This window comes from Pseudomyrmex gracilis, unplaced genomic scaffold, assembly GCF_002006095.1.
Source record: "Pseudomyrmex gracilis isolate BER0280 unplaced genomic scaffold, ASM200609v1 scaffold_281, whole genome shotgun sequence".
Classification (NCBI taxonomy): Eukaryota; Metazoa; Arthropoda; class Insecta; order Hymenoptera; family Formicidae; genus Pseudomyrmex; species Pseudomyrmex gracilis.
In genome coordinates, this window is record NW_018020865.1 from 18,651 (window position 1) to 39,729 (window position 21,079).

The window sequence follows — 21,079 nt, forward strand, 5'->3', positions numbered from 1 at the left end:
AGTAATATTATATATAATCATAGTAATATTATATACACATGTGTATAATCACAAATACATTAGAAAATTCTATTGTTTTATTTTTCACTTAAATTCAAACTGTCTTATGTAAAGTTAAATTTGATTTAAAATCAGATTTTTATTACATCGACGTGTTAACGTATAATATTTTAGAGAAAACAATAATTTCATTAAATTATTTATAAGAAAAAAAAACTTTAATAAATAAATCCTTACTACTATGAATTTAAAAAAAAAACAGCGATTAGCACAAGTGGACGCATTTGCCAAGAGATAACTGCATCTAACTGGCTTGTGTTCGAAGCTGAAAGCAGCCATTAGAACGTCGATGAGAGTGTCAAATTGACTAGACTATATATCTGTCTCACGCATCTTATACAAACAAGTCTCTTCCTTCTGAAACATCTGGAATAGCGACGATGCCTATCAGATTAAAGCCAAATGAAATATTGCGGGAGTTATTTATTGAATCATTCGTCGAAGTTTTTTTTAATTCACGATAGATAAATCGCATCGGCCAATGCGTTTTTTGTCGAATTGCAGACTTGTGATAATGTTTTGAGTCTTCAACTGATTTTTCAACATACAAAACCGTCATCGGACTTGCGTGTTTATAAACAGGCTTATTATTTCAAGTTTGTAAAGGAAGAAAGAGTTTTTATTAGCGTCTGAAAATGCGATTATCGATTCTCAAGTATCCTGTAAAAAAACCCTGACGAATTCTTCTTTTCTTTTCGCGGCGACATCTCATGACCAGTTGGGGAATGGCGCTTCGACCACATTCCACTGGAACGTTTTATTTTATTATACCAAAAGGTGTCAAATATAGGTGGCAAGAGACCCTCTACTTATACATACCGACGCGTCTGCCGACTTTCTTCGTCTTCCTTTCCCTCGTCATCTTCCTACTGGCAGATTCTTTCTCTTTCTTTCTGTCATTTAGTCTGATTTCAACATGGGGATAAAGTGAGGGCTCGACTTCGCATTGTAGCCGTCAGTGACAGATTTTAGACAGATAATGTCTGATTTGGTGTCGAGTGACAGACCTAAAAGGCCTGATCGCGATCTCTTGATGGCTAATGTCGTAACGTTTCTCTTTTACACTAAGTATCTTTCGAAAAATTATATTTAACTAAATATATTTTCCACCGCTATCGTATTTCCAATCAATAATGGAGTTTTTTTTATAACTACAACAGTGGTGTAAATGCATTACGTAAGCGAGTCGCGCATATTGCGTTAGTTTTGTAGAAAGAATGACTTAATTTACATAAGAAAATATACGTCAATTTTTAAACAAAAACAGAATATACATCAATTTTTAATAAGAAGATATGGAGGCAATAACGAGCTATATACCTGATGTTTGGGTAAAATTCTTCTTTATTCCGAATATTTAACAATTGATGCAAACGTTTCGATCCACTATGGGATCTTCTTCAGTGTCTACAGATAAAAAAGTTACAATGCATGCTATTCGCAACGATAATGAAAAACATGGATACGGAAACAATATGCTACAAACATACCCAGTTTGAAGAAAAAAAGAAGAAGTGGCAACTCAGTAACCGTCAACCGCACATAGGAAGACCTGAAACATCCTTTCGCTTCGAAGACAACTGACAGACTGAATAATTAATTAAATTTTCGATTAATTTTTAACTGCAATTCTAAAGAATCATTTACGTTTGCAAAATTGACTTTCCTCACATAGCACCGTTAGTAGCACAAATGTTTCTGCAACGGGTTTTTTTGCGAAACTTAGCAACGTTTCGTTAAAAGTCTCTAAAACGTCGTAGTAACTTAAAAAGCGGACATTTCGACGTTTCCGCTACGTTACTACGACGTTTTAGAGACTTTTAACGAAACGTTGCTAAGTTTCGGAAAACCCGTTGTAGAAACGTTTGTGCTACTACGATGCTATGTGAGTTAAAACTAGGTTTTTCGTATATATTTCACATACATATATAGTTCGTAATATATATATACCCTGATAGGAAAACATTTACAAAATTCAAAAAGTTTTTAAGACCTCGTGAAAAGATTGATCAAAATAGAAAAGGGCCAATACGAGGCAAAACACAGGATGTTGGTGTGAATCAGCAAAATTTATTCAAGTGCCAAACGTTTCGATCACAAGTTTTTGATCTTCATCAGTGGCAACTGTTTACAATTAAATAAATAAAAAATAAGAAAAAAGGTTAAGAAAAACGATCTTATAATAAACAATAAATGTACTGAATTCGTACATTCAGTACGAATTTAACTCTTGTTCGTTACTCACGGTACAAAATGTGTTGATGTGCTGCCTAATTTTTAATTTTTAATTTTCATTTTGTAGAGTTTTTATTGTTTATTATAAGATCGTTTTTCTTAACCTTTTTTCTTATTTTTTATTTATTTAATTGTAAACAGTTGCCACTGATGAAGATCAAAAACTTGTGATCGAAACGTTTGGCACTTAAATAAATTTTGCTGATTCACACCAACATCCTTTGTTTTGCCTCGTATTGGCCCTTTTCTATTTTGATTTACAAAATTATGTGACAAAATCTTGCACTAAAATTGTAATTTGCAATTATACAGATATATTTTAGGAAAAAGATATAAAAACATTGATCTTCTATAAAATATGTGTAGTTGTGTTCAAAATTACTTTCCAAATACTATTTCGGCAAAAGAGTAACGATATGGCAAATCATCTTAGCAGTATATTTGCAAAATTAATTTTAAAAAGAAATTGTCCAATAATTGAGAACAAACTTTTAGCTATGTGATGTTTCAAATATGTAGAAATATAATTGCATATGAAGAAATCAACTTAATTCATGTATATACTTATGAAAATGCATAACAACTTTTTCGAAATTTTTGACAAATATTATTTACAAAATTTTATTTCGACAAAACTGTTGCGTTATGGCGAATCATCTTAGTGCAATCATTGCAAAATCGTTATTCATGATGCCATTTTTACGCAATATTTCCACAGGTTGCCTATTAGGGTATATATAATTCGTAATTCTCTTATTACTTATATATATATAATGGTTGCGAAGCGCTTTTTATCTTCAAAAATAAAATCCGCTGTGCCTGAATATTTGTTTAGTTTGTAGGTAAAAAAAAAGTTTATGTTGTAGATATTTACTATATGTGGTCAAAATTTTCTCGGTGGATACAGAGAAGAGATGTTTTCTTCACTAGAGAGTTTGTTGTAAAAGAACCAAGGATTGTCGGGATACGGCTTATTTCGGCGACAATACGAGCGATCAGACACTAAAGCATAAAGTATATAATGTATCCTGTGCTAACGTGAAAATTATTCTGTCAAACATTTCAGACGGATTTAGTTGTCGGCGCCTAACCCCAACATTATTTTATAGAAAAGCCGTGTCAATCGCAGTCGCATTCGATAGATGCCGAAAAAAGGAAAGGTATTCTCAATTGACATGCATGCTGACTCGCGTTAGTAACCGACAACCAACAAGAGGTGACTATGTGCGAATAATGAACCAGCGTTTTGTTCTTCTGAAGAAGAATGAAACTTGATAACACAGTAATGTGATATTATACTATCGCTATCTATATGCGTAGTTTTGGATATTTGTTAATCGCTCTTTGTATATACAAATCTCTTGTATATATAAATAAATCTAGTTATTTTTCAAATACAGAATTTTAAGTAATAAAGTTATAAACTGTATGTGATACTTGTAAAGTTATAAAATGTGTACGTGTTAAGTACACGTGAATTAAAGTACAAAATTAGAAAAAGAAGTTTACAAAATTATTACCTCTGAACATATCGTTTGATTTTGTTTAATATGCAAAATTTGATCGGTATCATGTTCACGAGTGTACTTTCATTATCATATCCTATTGCGATGAATATTTCGAGTTGTATAACAAATACAAAAAAAAACAGTATTGTAAAATTCGATCGTTTTATTTGAAAAAGAGATTTGAACTTTTCGCCCTCGACTCTGCTAATGTTTCAGTTGAAAAAACTGTCGTATAACGTAGCGCGACACAATAGCTTCAAAGTGGGACGAGACCATCCACGATCATATGGAATATTGTGACGTTTCTTCTATGCGCATTCAATTTTCAGGCTGGTAACGTCTCGTGCCCCCAATCGCACTCAGGCATATACAGACGCTATAGAACGGAGAATACTACGCGCGCGCGCGCGCGCGCACACACACACACACACATCATCATCTTAATGCATCTCTAAGCGCACAGTTCGGGTCAATACAAACAAACAATAATCGACTTCAGTTTGTGTCCACGAGAATAGCAACAGGAAATACAAAAATGACATTTCAACATGATTCCGTGAATTTGTGTGACAAAGCTAGTTTTATTTGTTTAATTTAAAAAATCAACTCAAAAGAATCTACTACTTTTTCAAATAAATTATATGTAGTATCTAATAAAGTAATATAGTATATAGTAATATTTAGTATCTAATAAAGTATCTAATAAAATATATTTAAAAATTAATAAAATAAATAATAATACATTTGAAATAAATATTTTATATAAAAAATATTTTTTTTCAATGTGTAGTAAAATTAGACACAAAATTAATAATTAATTAAACTCTTAATATTCTTAACAAAATGTTACATAATGTATTTTCCAAATATATAACTTATTAACAGATTGTGATTTTGTCAATACATGTTGTTAGGTAGTTTTCTTTTTTTGTAAGTAACAAAATGTGTTCCTCTGTGTTTGCAGAAATACCGAGAAAAACACGATATTGCAATTGAACATAAGAAGAAAAGCGCAAGGTTGCTTTCTATATACACATACGCGCGCGCGCGCATGCACACACACAAAATATATTTTGTTTTATAAAAAATACTTTAAATATTGTATATTTTATATTGTTGTTTTAAAATATCCCGAGTAGAAATTGGATCCGGCAAACCTAACGTATTATATGGCCCTGATCAGGGAGCATTCCGGTATGTCCTATTTAGGAATTCCTGATGCTGGCCTGATCAGAGAAAACTCAGGCATACCCTGATATAATATTCTATCGACATATAACTATACATTCATTATCAGTGTAAAAGGACAGATACATATTCTAGTAGCAAGTAGTAAATCATAAAAATAAATTTATATGAATATACGTTGCTTAGCTGCGAAACGTTGCACAAAAAAGATTATATTTATTTATTTTGATGTCTGTAGAATTTTGTCTATAGAATGTCTATAAAATGTCTCAAATACATTTTTGCAATTGAAAGAAAAAAAAAATTGTTTACTTACTTAAGAAAAATATTGTTTTTCAAAATGATTTAGAGAAAAAGGAAGGTAATCTTACAAAAACACGAAAAAATCAGCTAGAGTTGCTTAACAATCAGAGAATATAGAAATTATCTTAATAGAACAAACTAAACTTACAAGAAAAGACTCAGACGTTCAGGTCACTGATTTGCTCCAAAGTTTTTTACACTTTAGTAGAAGAGAGACAAACACAATTGCATGGATGTTCAAGGAACAAAATGCACCTCTCAAACATTCGTAAGAAAATCCATCTCAAACTTTATAGGGTATCTTAATATATCAATTTTTTGTTATAAAATATTGATATAAACATGCATTATAGATAAAATTGTATTAATAATTAAAATAACAAAAAAATATACTTCTATATGTAAATGTAACAATAAATAAAATATAATAATATTTTAAATAAATACATATATGGTAAGTTTGGGATAGATTTTCTCGCAAATGTTTGAACTTGAGATTGTGTTCGTGATGTCCTACCAACATGCAAAATTTGAAGCAAATCGGTGACCCGAAGCCTCTTTTTGAACATCATATCTAATTCAATTTAAATACCTGTTTATGTTCAAAATGACCATCTTCAGCACGAATGCAGGTCCTTATTCTTCTATCAGAATAGTCCGAAATAAAGTTATTTATGTTAAAACACAACAGTTATTTATGTTAAAACACAACAGTTACTTATGTTAAAACACAATAAAATAAATTATGATTATGAAAAAAATTACAATCTTTACACGTAAAAGTGGTTATAACTCGGAAACGACTTATTTCCGGACTTATGTTTATATAACTTTTTTTTCCTTCTTTTTGGATCCCCAATCACTTCCCGAAGTATTGGCAGCGATTTTCCGGACACTCTGTATATAAACAAATTTAAATTTCTATATATTTAAGAATTAAAAAATTGCAAATAAGAAACAATATTTGACACGTAAAAGAATTGTGTCAAAAATGATCAAAAACTTTAGATGTGTACATATACGCACAGATATGCGCGCGCGCATACACACATGCACACACACATACAAATAAAGAGTGAGAGGAGGAGAGAAACAATGAGTGAGTGAGCAAGTGTATACATATAATGGCTGAAACATATGTACTATGTGTTAACACGTTAAATGTCGGATCACTTTTATATGACCATTATCAGACCATTTTTATATGACTTACCCAAAGCGCCGGAGTGAATTTTTTGATATGCGATGCATATTATTGTAAAATATCTACAACAGATAAGTTAAACTGTATTATCATGTTTTATGCATTTATCTTACTGGGTGTCACCGGTAATTCTCGCGACACTGAAGTGCGTTTTTTTCGATCTCACGCTACGTTTCACTTGTTTTACAAAAAACTCAGTTGTCTCAATTGTTACTTATTTTACTCATTTTTTAGAGAGAGAGTCTTTCCAACTACCAGGTAATAATATTTATTTATATTTCTATACGCGCGCTACATTAATTTTTGCATTTTATTTCTTATATAATTTAATTTTTTAAATAACCTTTAACATAATATGTTTTACTATGTCGTCAAATGAAGATCATGTCTCAAGTATATCATCTAATGACTCATTTTCATCATCTCTTTATAAACGCCATCAAATATCATCGGATAGTGAGGAAAGTTTCACATTGCAACATGCGCGTATAACATACAATTATAGATAAAACTACTTTTTATATGTTCTATGATACATTAATTTCTTTACATCATTGTAATAAGGATAATATTAGAAATTTTAGAAGCATTGTCATATATTTGAATATGTTTTTACTAATCTTGGCATCGCTGGTCATCGATGACCTCCACGGCGTCACTGGCAAGTTGAGTGCCGGTGACTTCTACGGCACTCAATGTGTTAATACGAAATGCAGACATTGTCGTAAGTACATGAAGTATAGATATTTTGTAATATCTTCTTGAAAAACTGGCAGTTTAGTAGGAATCTTAGTAGAAATTTCGTGTAACTAAAAATATAAAATAAACACTTGACTAGTCGCAAATTGTATAAAAATCATAAAATATACAACATTTTTTTACACACATTTTACACAAATAAATAATATATTAATAAATCTAAACTAATATGAGCCAAAATTAAACAGAACTTTTGCCGACATAGAAAAATATTCTTAAAATATTTTTGTTGAAACGGCGCGTTTCTTTCTCGCATCGCGAGCTCACTGTTATACTGGAATCCGCATCAACTATTGATGTCAATATTAGACGCAAAATCAAGCAAGATATAGAATTTCCAGGATGTTCGGCAAACGTAGTGACTTGGTGCACACATTAAGAAGCAGAAGACAAAACAAAAACACGGAAAGCGTCTCTGGACTACGCGCTGCACGAGTTTTCGATTTGACCTCGCTTTGTCACCAATTAACATCTCCCTTAATGACGATCGTCGAGCATGTACGTGCGTGACGCTCGCTCGATACACCACACGCGATACGCTCCACACACTTAAAGCCACATTTACGTATATGCGTGCACATAAACGCTACGCCAAATGTGTAGAAGAAAGAGATAAAGAAAAAAGAGAGAGGAAAATAAGCCATCAAAAAAATCTTTACCCCTACCGAGAGTGATTGCCCCCACTGTCAATCTTGCCCTACCAACCGCATAATGAACGCAACGCGTACACTTCGTATTCCCCACTAGGCATACGCTGTTCTTCCCCCACTCAGCTACTATCCGCGAGAGCTCTTTATTTTGATCATCGACCGATTAACGGCCTTCCGCGAGATGTTCTCCACGCCTTCGTTGAGTCTACGCGGCCAATCAGCTCGCGTCGCAGCCATTTTGGTCCACGCGGAGGCTGCGCGCACGTGCACGTTCTTCTTCTCCCTTCGCTGTCGCGGGTCGTCGCGCATCATAGAGGGTGTTGTCTCGCAGATGTGTGCAGTGTCAACCGTGCGTATATATGTAGCACGCGTGCGCGCGATAGTTCATCGAAGCAGTATTTCCATTAGGAAATGTAGTACAAGACGTGTGCGCGAAAATTGCGCTCGCTGTATCTTTCATTAGAGAATAAAAATACTTTTCTACGTTTTACAAAAACTGAGGAGGATAAATTACACACGACAAAATTTTTTCGCTAAATGCGTTTAGTTGGAATTTTCAAATTACAAAATAGCAATGATATATGTTCTCTCCTTTTATTATAATGTAAGAGTAAACAAACCGACTCCTATTTCCTCTCGTAAGGTATACTCGTAGAATAATTACAACAACCAGCCTTGAATCTTTAACACCAGAAGAGCAAAACGAAAGAAAAAAGCAAAAAGACAGGTTAAAAGCTCGCACAAACTTCTTTACTTCTGTTATACATACATAGATCATGTTTCTTCGTTACATACGAGACACGCGTGTGTCTTTCATAGAATTTGCAGGGAAAGGAAAATGCAGAAGAGCAAAAAATCGGGAGATTGAGCAGTCCTTCGTACTCTTCTCTTACGACCACGCGCGTTTATATATTATCGAGGTAAAGCTTATTTATAATATGTGTGTGTGTGAGAGAAAGAGGGGGGGGGGGAGAGAGAGAGAAAAGAAAAACGGAGAAAATTCTGAATCAACTTGGCGAATCTCGTTTTTTCTTCGCTCTCTCTTTACCACTCACTGATGGCGTATTCTAAACGATGGTGGGGCGCTCTTCCCGGAGTGGTGGTACAGGGAGTGTATGTAAAGACATAACAGGCCAAGTAAACACACTTGTGACAGAGCCAGAATTCGTCATGTAAATCCAGTAGCAAATGGCAATATTGTTGTGTGCGCAAATTCTTCTTCGATCTCATCGCATACATCAGACCCACGCAGTATACACATAGGTTCTTCACGTATTGAAGGAGAATAAATCTGGTAAAAGCAGAGTATACCGAAGGCAGGACAATCTATATCTACCCAAAGACACGTTGACACACAGACACGCACACTCGTACATACACCACCATCGTCATCGAGCTTTCTGGCGCGTCCCAGGAACCAGGAGCGAGACGAATCCCACCGCTGTGTGTTAGTAATCCCCTCTCTTCTTCTTTGGGCACACACTCGCGTGAACGAACACTAATTCATCCTCCATACATCGCGCGCTTCTGCTTTCCGTTCCCTCCCATCCTAACCACCGCCGCCTCTTCCTGCTTCTGGTTACGCGACTGGCCCACACGACTCTGTATATCTCTCAGCATCACAGATACAGGCAGACGCACAACGGCAGTGTCCCAGGAACGTAAGCGCGCGGGTTTTCGGGGAAACGCAGGTCAGTTTGGAGATCCGCGGGTGCGGTAGTGGGGGATATCGTGCAAGACTCAGGACACAACGTCAGCACCACCAAACGGCGGTACCAGGAAGCGCGACGTTATCGCCTGTCACCGTCGCCTGCCAACGCCGTCGCCCGCGTCGAGAGATCGCCCTGGAGGTACGCTCGATCGTGCCGTAGGACGAGTGATCCGCAAAGTGAAGTAAAAGCAAAATAATCTGCAAATTAAGTTCGCTCATGTATGTTTTCGCGCTTATCGTTACATCGCCACTGTTCGTCTATCCGCAGTATCCGTGATTATCTTGAGTGAAGGTCTGCTCTAAAATCATCACTTGTCAATAGCCGTTCTTTGGCATCTCAGCAACAAGAAATTTTGCTTTTTATCTCTCATTTGCGCAGAAAACGATAATAAAATCGCTTCGTCAATTTAGTAGTTCATGAACTACCTACGTGTATTCTTGCCCGTCGATCATCTCCCGGTGTTTTCGCGCTACTTCATCAAAGTATTCGGAATGATTCGTGAGTGAAGACATACGTGAAAGAATATTTTAAAAAATTGAAGAAAAAGACTGAAGACCTAGTGAAAGCAACAGTGGACGCGCGCAACGATATCCATATTTGAAAAAATAACCATTACGCAGTCGTCCAAGGATATTATCCTCAGCCAGCACGGAACAACAACGCGTCGAGAATATCAATACATCGGAAAAAGTAAGCAAAAAGAATGTAATATTTCAATAAACATTTTATTTTCTGTATAAAGACAAGCGTTGTATAAAAACTATAACAAGTGGAATTACTCAGAATAGAAACAATTTCGAACATTTTTATAAAACTGACACAGTCTAGTGCAATCCTTTCATGATCTTCACTTGCACACTATTATTTTGTGCACGTTAAGAATCGAAATTGTTGATTTTTTTTGTCAAAGAAACACGTGGCGTGTCTTACAATTTGGATGTCGATGCAGACATGAAGCGATCCGAACCATTCAAAGAGTGGACATTAGATAGTGTTGATTTACATCTGACTAACAATTTACAGGTTGCGCACAAAGCAAAAAACACGCAAATTGTTCAAAAACGCGTAAATTACAATAAGAAAAATGTTAAACAATGGGTATATTGCGTCAGCTTCTTTCTCTCTCTCTTCTCTTCTCTTTCTCTCTCACTTTTTCTCGCTATAAGTGTGTGTACTCAGCTTTACATTTTTTATACACTTTTTGATCATTTTTATTATTCGGTAAATTTCTCACATCTACTGTACATATGATTCAAAAATTTTGTATAAACAAGATGTTACGCAATATGTACCAATAATGTTTTGCTTTTAAGTTTGTTTTTGATAGTCTTTCTGTTTACATGAATAATATCGGGCTTTAGGACAAAATTCTTGCAGTCTTTGAATAATCTAATTCACTACTTAATTAACCCAAAAGATAACTCTTCGTGGACAGACCTCAAAAGTGACCTACTAGTTGGACAGATTGGATCTATGAGATTCACGCAACTGTAAAATCAAATATTTCTGCAAACGAATATTTTTAAAATTTTGTTTTTGTTTGTTTGTTTTTTTTTTCAAAGCAAAAGTTTGAACAATTCTCTATTGATAAAAAAACAAATAGAAAAAATCTCTAGTAGTTTTGAATATATGAGCGTTTACAAATTGTTTTAAACGCTAATATCTTTGAAAAAACTCTAGACATCGGTGTCCACTTTTTGAGTGAGTTTAGGAAACTCAGAGAGACACCCATGCCTGCTGCGAAGGATTGAGACAAAAAGGAATAAATCAGAACTTAATAATAATTTTGAATTACTATAAAAAATAAGAACATAATTTCAATATTTGTAGAGAAAGATTTTAGTTCTTGCGTGTGATACTCTCTTAAGTAGAATCAGTGCATTGCACTGAAAATCAGTAAATATTTACTGATTCAGTAGTTATACGTCTTCCACTGAGTCAAATATTTACTGATTTTCAGTGCAACGCACTGATTCTACTTAAGAGAGTATAGAAGAGAGATCTAAAAATACAAGACGAAATCAAAATGTTCTAATAAGTAGATATATAAATATACTATATAAATACAACAAATAAATTGTACAATCACAATCAGTCACCAGATTATAAACACAATTATATGTTACTAATAAATCGTTTGAATATCTTACAAGGAGATGCCACAGTTGACTAATCACCGATTTTAATCTCCTTGCACATAGTGAATTTACATCGAAAATAAGTTGATTCATATTTTGTTCAGTTGCGCTTTTTAAATAATATTTTTTTATGCTTGAAATTTGAAACGGTAGTTGAAAAAGGTAATATAAGTTAAAGTAGTATAAAAAGATAGTATAAGTTATAAAATATAAAGAAAGACGTGTCATCGACATGTAGTGTACGTGTGTATGTATATATGTATACCTAAATATATACCTAAATATTTGTTTCTAATAGTAAATAATACTTATTACATCCACATATAAAATAGTTTTAAAAAATTAAGAATAACGAAACTTAAAAAAATGACAACGGGTTTAATCCTGGCAATTTCTCGCAATTACTAGTCTCGCGCTCACTTATAGCATTACGTGATACTTGTCGATAACGCGTCTTTCTTTATGTTTTATCATCTACACTACCGATTGTTTCAAATTTCAAGCATAAAAAAATATTTAAAAAGCGCATTGGACGCTCGGATCAACTTATTTTCAATGATTCACCATCTGTAAGGAGATTAAAATCGGTAATTAGTCAACTGTGGCCTTTCCTTGCAAAAATGTTCAAAAATTTGTGACTGAAGTTCATAACTATTACAGTCAAAACATCGAAGTATATATTCTTATAATCGTGAAATTTTTTCGCAAAATATGACATAATTCGATACATAAAGACACAGTTAATTGTATAGCTGCTAACGTAATTTTTGTTTATATAAAAATATATATATATATATATATGTGTAAATTGAAAACACAGCTAATAATTACTTTCCTTTGAGTATGATTTACTAAATTAAGGTTATTAAATTAGTGAGAAACTTTGGGCTCTCTTTAAAGATTTTTGACCAACATATTGTGTCATAGATATGCAATGTATACACATCTTTTAATGATATAATGACACTGAGAATGTTGTGCAAATTGTATTCTGCAGTGATTAATGATTTAGATAATAGAGAGATCTAGAAATTATGAAAAGATTGTACTAATTAGTAAGCCATGCAGTCATATAAAATAAGGTCTTTTGGTCGCAACACTACGATTATTCCGACACGTCCTCCAATCATGTAATTCATGACAATAGCTTGGACCTTCTTTTGCTAAACTGAGATAAAATTTTGGTTCTATTTTTTACAAGTTACATGTTTCTCAAATTTAATATTAATGTTCTGACACTTTTTGACTTTTTCTGTCTATTTTACATGAAATATTCTGATTAGTGTGTTATTTTATATTACATATTCCGCAAAAGTTTTGTTTTGTCAGAAAATTTGTTGTATCAGAAACATTTGGGGTAACTAAAATTTTACACACAATAAATATAAAATATTAAAATATATATAAAAGTAATTGAATATTAAATATAAAATAAAATAAATACAAAGTAACATGAAATAATAAATGTAAAGTAATTGAATATAATTGGATATAAAATAATTTAATATTAAATTACTTTAATATTAAAAATATCTTGTAAATCTAAAACCTGGTATAAACATTTTATTTATATTAAATATATATGTATATAAGTACTTCTTACAATATTATTGTAACAGATTAGATATCATACAAAATAGAGTTAGTACAAAAGAAAAACAGTTTAATAAAAATAAAAAATATATTCTATGCTAAATCTTTGACGATATTGAATCTTAAGTTGTTCTTACAGATACTGAAAATAATTAGTGTAAATTAATCAAATAATAAAGAGAAAAAAGATCTGAGAAAGGGCGAAGCAGAAAAAGAAATAGCAATAATAATAAATTAATACATTTACAGTTTAAATCTGATTGTTACTGAAGAAGGTCCGAAACAATGGACCGAAACGTCTGACATATCTTTCATTAAACAAACATACACACCACAAGAACTTGGTCTTGCTCGAATTGGCTCTTTCTCTCCACTATAAAAGTTTCACGAGCACACAATTCTCAAAATAATAATAAACATTTTGTCATTCCCTACGTATAATTACATAAGTGTCACATACGAGATTTTCAGTTTATTGCATAGTGACACTTAGAAAGTCATGTTCTTTATAGTCACCAAATAGTAAAAAAATATTTATAAGTAAGGTAACAATTTGTGAAACCGAAAGAATTCCTTAACTAGAGAAACATATGAAGTTTTAAACTTTTAAACTGCTCTCCTCTAAACTTTGCGTTTTGGAGTTATAGGATTATACGTAGGAAGTGACGATTTAGTGATAAACATTGTATAGTAATAAATATTTGATTTAGCAAGCAAGATTTTTTTATATTAAACTGTTGTTGACACGTGAAAGTATAAGATCTTTTTAAATAAATCCACATTTTTCTTTACGTTGTTCTGCGCGCGACTTTGTTGTAGAGAACTTTGCGTGAGAGAAGATCTTTTTCACTCCAATTATAACTACTTAATTATATAATTTTATTGTAATATACAATAAGCGATCATTTTGTTAATGTTGGATTTAACGCATTGTACATATATATAGAATGGTTTACAAAACTGTTTAAAACTATAATACAATTTCAACAATAAGATGAACAGACAGTGTGGATAAGAAACAACATGTAGATTGTCTTACTATTCTACTCACATGGACTTTGTCGAACTATGAAAGCGCCGCAAAGTGTTGCGTTCACAATTACGATTATTGTTCGCGTGATTAAAATCACAGCGTAACGGGACACGACAGAGATTCTTCCTGTGTCGCTCATATGTGTATAAGAATTCCTCGATCGAGCGCGCGTTTTTGATAAATGAAGTCGCGGAAACCGACTGCTTCGAAAAGAAAGCGTTGACGCTATGTGCATGCGGCTTCTCTTGCATAAGAAGCGCGCGAGAGAAACGGAGAAAAGAAATCGGCGGGTATTTTTTCGCACATATCACGCTCGTGAGTGGCTCCCAGTAGCCAGTCACATGCTCGTTCTGTTAATTGTTGCCAATTAACGAGGTACACCTCTCGTCGGCGTCTCACCTTCCTTCACCAGCTACCTCTTTATCGGCTCTATTCAGGATCGCCGTCAAGTCTTTTCTCTCCACCGGCTCGTACACCCCGACAAGCAGCGGTAAACCATCGTTCGCGCTTTTGTCGGCATAATGCTACGTCATCTCCGCTAATCGTCACGAAAAGTACGCCGCGTTTATATGACGTCCTTTCGATAAAGACCGCTACCGGCCGCGAAAGAGAGAGAGAGAGAGAGAAAGAGAGAGAGAGAGAGAGAGAGAGAGAGAAAGAAAGAGAGAGAGAGAGCATCAATCTTTATATGATTTTTGTTGGCGCGCGCGGTCGTCTTGACCACGACGTGCAGAATCAGTAACACGAGTTTAGTTGCCTAACGCACACATCGGTAGAGTTCTACACTAAAATATCATCGCTCGTTAGCAAAACACCTTTGCGTTTGTTTTTAGTTAGAAGCGTAGGTGAGAGAGTAAGAGAAAGTCGCGCTTTTTTGTCGTTTCGCACAAGGTTATTCTTCTTGAATCTCCACGTGGACGAAAACTTTTCTTCTTGCGTGAGGAGAGAACGATGACTATTAACAGTTTCAACCAGTTAATATTTTCACTGAATGTACTTGAAATCGTAAATCGTCATTTACATCAAAAATTGTAGCAAGTGACTTTTAGCAGATGACCTTTCAAGCAAGGTAATATAATTGCTTCTTTTCTGTTATAGGCAAGATTATACGTAATCTTAACTGCCGAGAGATACATTTGAATTACGAAAGCAAAAGCCATGTGGTAAAAAACCAGCGTTGAGATTTAAGATATAGCTAAATGAAACATACTTCCATCAAAATCAAACGATAAATATCATTTGACGGATAATGAGCTTTAATTCTATTATAGAGGACGTATTTGATGGTTTATAATCGCGCTTTTAGCTGATTTCCAATCATATCTGTAAGTCTGTAACAGACTCAATTGATTTATGTACAAAACACTTTATTAAAAACTGAAACATATAATAGAGAGTTGCGGTCAACTTTGACACCTGAGTATATACATTTCAAACTATACAACAGTATAAAACATTAAACATTATTAAACGTATTAAAGAAGTAATTAACCTCAATTTCAAGGAATTGGTCTCGATTAGTACACATTTCAACTTGCAATAGCGATTAGGTCGTATTATCGCATACGTTTCACTTTCATCCGATTTCCGCCACTTGTGCATATCACGCATATATCCACGGAGAGAGATTCCCGCGAGAAATTGGTGCTAGCGTCATCTTCAGGTCCGCGATATCTTTTTTTTTTTTCACGAGTCATCTCTGTAGGTGCCGGCGCGCAGTTTTCACAGCAAGATGTGGCCGACGATGAGGGGTGGGCGATATATGTCTCGCGGTCCCAGGTCTCTACCGAACGGGTTGACGGACAAATACACAATAAGAACGAGGAATGCCCCGCAGAGCCAGACATGAAGACGTCACTCAGAAATGGTAACGGCCAGAACACGGGGTCAGCGCGGTCTGACCATTCCTGGCACCAGTACCAGCTGCGCTTGAGTGAGTCAGCGTCGATTCGGCTTTGCCTACCTTCCTCCAGACAAAATTCCAAAGGAGCAGGAGAAGGCCGAATGTAACGATATCGTTGGGTTTGTTCGTACAAAATAACAGAGTTAGATTCTCTCTGACAATCACAAAATCTCTCTCAAGAGAAAACAAACATATTTACAATAGGCAGAAAAATATTTGTCACACTAAACAAAAATCTTAATTACAACTTAAAGAAGATCAGGAATGTCAACAGAAGAAAGAAAAGATACTTTTAATTAATTTAACTAGAAAATGTTTATAACATTGAAAACAAAGTTAGATTATCTATCCTCAAATATAGAAAGATTTAAGATAAAATATTATTACAACCGTAGTGAGAGAGTGTCGTAAAAAGAAGAAAGTTCAGTAATAAAACATTATAAAAACAAAAATGATTTAGTCGTATTGTGTAGGTATACAATTAAATCATGTGAATAATAACAAAATGTGTAAAAATTATGTCATGTATTTGCCTACAACAGCTATTTTATGATATACATCCGCTATAAAATAATTTTGCAAAGCGTAATGTCACGTTCAAGAATCGAATGTAACAAATGATGATTAAATAAATGCGCGCATTCGCGTTCAACTATCAGTCAGAGGTAGAGCGATTCTAGGAATATATTCGGGTCTCTCTCATAATGTAACGCAGAATGCGTCAAAGTTTTTCGAGAATTTGACGGCAAACCTAGCGAAACGCAACGATTAATGGCCACGGAGGCCAAGCATAAATCTTACGCAATTTAAGCTCGAGTTTCGCGCAACTGACAATAAATGGCAAAGCGCCATTTTAACGTTTCGTTGGCTCGTAATGCGACTGTAAATTAAATCTTGCGTTGATTGATGAACGGTCGATGTCCTATGATTTACAGACGACATATCCCCTATCCGATGTGTGCGTACCTACACAAGACACACTCGATGATCATTCGCATTCATCATCTATCGTCCTTCTGACATAACCACTCGACACGCGAAATTTCGTCATTCAAGCAAAATGTTACGTTTTTGTTCTGAGTATGCTTAAAAAATAAAACTTCCCACTCCAAGCTTACGTCTCGGCGCTTATATTCGCGCAAGAAAACTTTTAGCGAAGTTTCACAAATTTGCAACACTCGCGTCCACGTAAAACGCTCCTATGCTTTTGCACATTCGCAATGATTTATTTTGTAATAAAAAAATCTATTATACATAAAGTATATTGTCGTGAGATTATCAATGTAATTTACGTTGTTTGTTTTAATAGCCGCCGACGTAGTTTGCTAACAGAATAAACACATATATGTGATAACATTAATTTTATATTTTATGTTACAGAGAAAAATTGCTTTTCTTTCTTCAGTTTTTCTTCTAGTACACAGTGCTGTAAACTCAAAAACAGAATATGTAATATATGTAATTAATAGAGTATAAATCCGACAAAAGTAATGTATCACGTGATTACTAGGAAGGAAAGTCAAAGAACAATTCTTTTAATCAGACAAAAGTATAAAATACTAAAAAAGAATGTGAGAGTAGTTTTGTGAAAAACATTTATAAAACTGTAATAATAGTTGTCAAGATTTGTTATATATTATTTGTTATCACAATTACAGATTGAATTATGTGTGTAAGGTGTGCTTTATGAAGAACTTACGTACAGAATGTGTGTACAGTATATTTCATATATTCTATGTATAAAAAAATAAGAACATAAATAAAATTATTTAACAAATAGCAATTATTGAACAAAAAGTTACATTGAAAATTGATTGTATTATTCTGCATCCCTCCCTCCCACAAGATGATAAACTATAATGATTTATAAATTTGATTAATTAACAATTAATAAAGAAACTTTGATTAATTTAATTTAAAATTACTTCTAAAACTAGTCTTTTAATTTTTTGTTCAATAGTTTTTTAATAGGAATTAAAAAATAAAGAACTATTTAATGTATATACATTGTTGAAAAATCATAAAGTTACTTTTTTTGCAAAGTTTTTCTTTTATACAAAAGGTGACAAGAATGGAACAAAATACAACAAACGTTGCAAATAAAAAGAAATATCTTTATTATCTCAAGTAACTTATTTTGTATATATATATATATATAACTATAATATATAGTATATAATAAGATTAATATATAATATATAACATAAACTAAGTTTACAATTTATAGAAAAATTAAAGTAATTATGGAGTTTGAAAGTCAAAATACTATTATATAGTAAATACAAAATATTTGGAATTTATATAAAGATGTCGGATAGATGCAGAAACTATTTTCAAATGAAGGTCGTTTAATTTAAGCAGCAATGACATTTTGTGTTTTCGTAGTTCTCTGAATAGAGAAAGAAGGGTCAGTAGATATTAAAAAGAAGGATTGATTATCTTATTCCTGGAATCAAAGAAGCGAAACTATCAACAATTTTGCGGATGAACGCAACATATATAAATCATTATTAACGATTCCTGCAGCATAATTATTGTTGTATATTCGTAAATTATCACAAGCGACGAAACTTTATTAATCTAAAATTACTTTAATGTAACTTGTTATTTACTATGCCGTAATTCGACGATGAATCACGATATCATTGCCTTTCTTTAACTCTCTCTCTCTCTCTCTCTCTCAAATATTTAATAGAAAATAATCATTATATTTTGGAAGAAGCAAAAAAAGACAAATTTATTGTCACGTATAAATCAATTATTGCACAAATCCAAATTTAAAGGTTTTAATTTAAGATTCCAAATAGTTTTATCTATTATATACAATAGTATTTAACTTTCCAACTCCATAATTACTTCAATTTCTTTATAAATTGTAAACTTATTTTATACTAAATATTACATTACACACTTATTAGTACATATTAAATATTATTATATTGTAGTTACAAAATGAATTACCTGAGATAATGAAGATATTTTTTTTATTTGCACTTTTCACTGTTTGTCACATCCTGTTTTATTCTTGTTAATCTTTATATAGAAGAAGAAATTTGCAAACAAAAAGTTTAAAATTTTCAAACAAAAGTTTTTAAATTTTTGATTTTTATATTTATAAATGTTTAATATTTCAACAATATATATATGTATATATACATTAAATAATATGTATATATATATACATTAAATAATTCGCACTTTCCTCTTCAATTTCTATTAAAAGACTACTGGACAAAAAATTAAAAGACTATTTTCAAAAGTAATCTTAAAGAGGAGTTAAAATGTGGATAAATTTTGGGTTAGCTTCGGAACCTAAACTATTAATGAGGCATTATTTTACAGGTTCCAAAGACGTGTAAATCCATTATTATTTACTCTAAATGAGAATGGATGATAGGAAAGTTATTAAAAGAGTAATTGAAAATTGCATTTTCAAACAAAAACTGTTATAACTTTTGAATTAACTGATATTTTTTTAAGAAATTTCTAAGTGAGAGATTACTTCTCTGCATAAGAATTTGTACTTTTTAACATGCAATTGTCAGTGGTTCTCAATTTTTTTATTTATAAAAAACAGTTCTACACTTGAGTTCCATCGCCGAACTAGAAGTAAGTTTACCTTAGAGCACTATGATCCAAGTGGTTTTTATAAATATAAAAAATTATTTATGAATAACAAATTGAATGAGAACCACTGACAATTGCATGTTAAAAAGTACAAATTCTTATGCAAAAAAGTAATGTCTCACTTTTCTCAAACTTTCTTTGAAAAATATCAATTGGTTCAATTTTCAATTGCTCTTTTAATAACTTTTCCTTCTCATTTAGAGTAAATAATGATAGATTTACATATCTTTGGAATCTGAAAAATAATCATTAATAGCCTCATTAATAGTTTAGGTTCTGGAGTTAACCCAAAATTTTTCAAGTTTTAATATCCTTCTTTAATCACATTTATAAATCATTTTATTTTATCATCTGTCCCGTCGGGAGGCGCAAAATAGTATCTACAATCGATTGTCCACGTAACTTTTTTTCAATAATTCCCATTTGTTAAATACTTTTATTTATGTTCTTATTTCTTATACAAATAGGAATATAATGGAATATTCTGTACATAAGTTCTGAAGTTTAGTTTTTTATAAAGCTTTATCATTTCAATAATAAGTTATTCAATCGTTCAGAAGAAATTAAACGATTAAATGAGCAATCCCACGTATTCGATTCCACATGAAATATAACGTATGAGCGTAAGCCAATAAATGCTAGATCAAGCTTTTTTTCTTATTTGCATTATTTTATTCAATATTAATATTTAGTATAGGTCTTTGAATATATTTTATAAAAGACATTGTAATCGACAAGTGCTTACAATCATAAAACGCGTTGTAAGTAATCTACTGCAGGAATTAGTTGCAATTTTTGAACACATTTTTATACTTCTGGCACTTGAATGATTAATGATTCAATAGTATTATATCAAGACAGAACTTTGAAAGAATTCTGACAATATATGAGCTGCACAACAACGAAATGCTGCATAATATCTATATGAAAGTTGAAACCTTTCTAGTCCGAGAAAAGACTGAATATTTCTGGATCCTGGAAAAAATCTTACACAATTCTATATAAGTTTTCAAGTAAAATGTTTGTACGTGTCATTGTATATTACAGAAATGTCACGTTATCATTTCATAATTTTGATCAAGATTTATTGTGTTATATTTATTCTTTATGTAACTATACCGGAGCAAAACTAAATTTGTTTGAAAAAAGGAAAAGATAAAGTAGAC

The 21,079-nt window shown here is 32.5% G+C and overlaps 1 protein-coding gene across 1 annotated transcript in view; it reads left to right on the top strand.

Annotated features, from left to right (window-relative positions):
* Positions 1-8,964: 8,964 nt before the first annotated feature.
* Positions 8,965-21,079, top strand: part of LOC109859748 (putative uncharacterized protein DDB_G0291608) — a 64,083-nt gene continuing 51,968 nt past the window's right edge. The window contains exons 1-2 of the mRNA XM_020438286.1: positions 8,965-9,020; positions 10,240-10,309. Of these exons, the coding sequence (XP_020293875.1) occupies positions 8,965-9,020; positions 10,240-10,309 (126 nt within the window). The remainder of the gene's footprint in view (positions 9,021-10,239; positions 10,310-21,079) is intronic.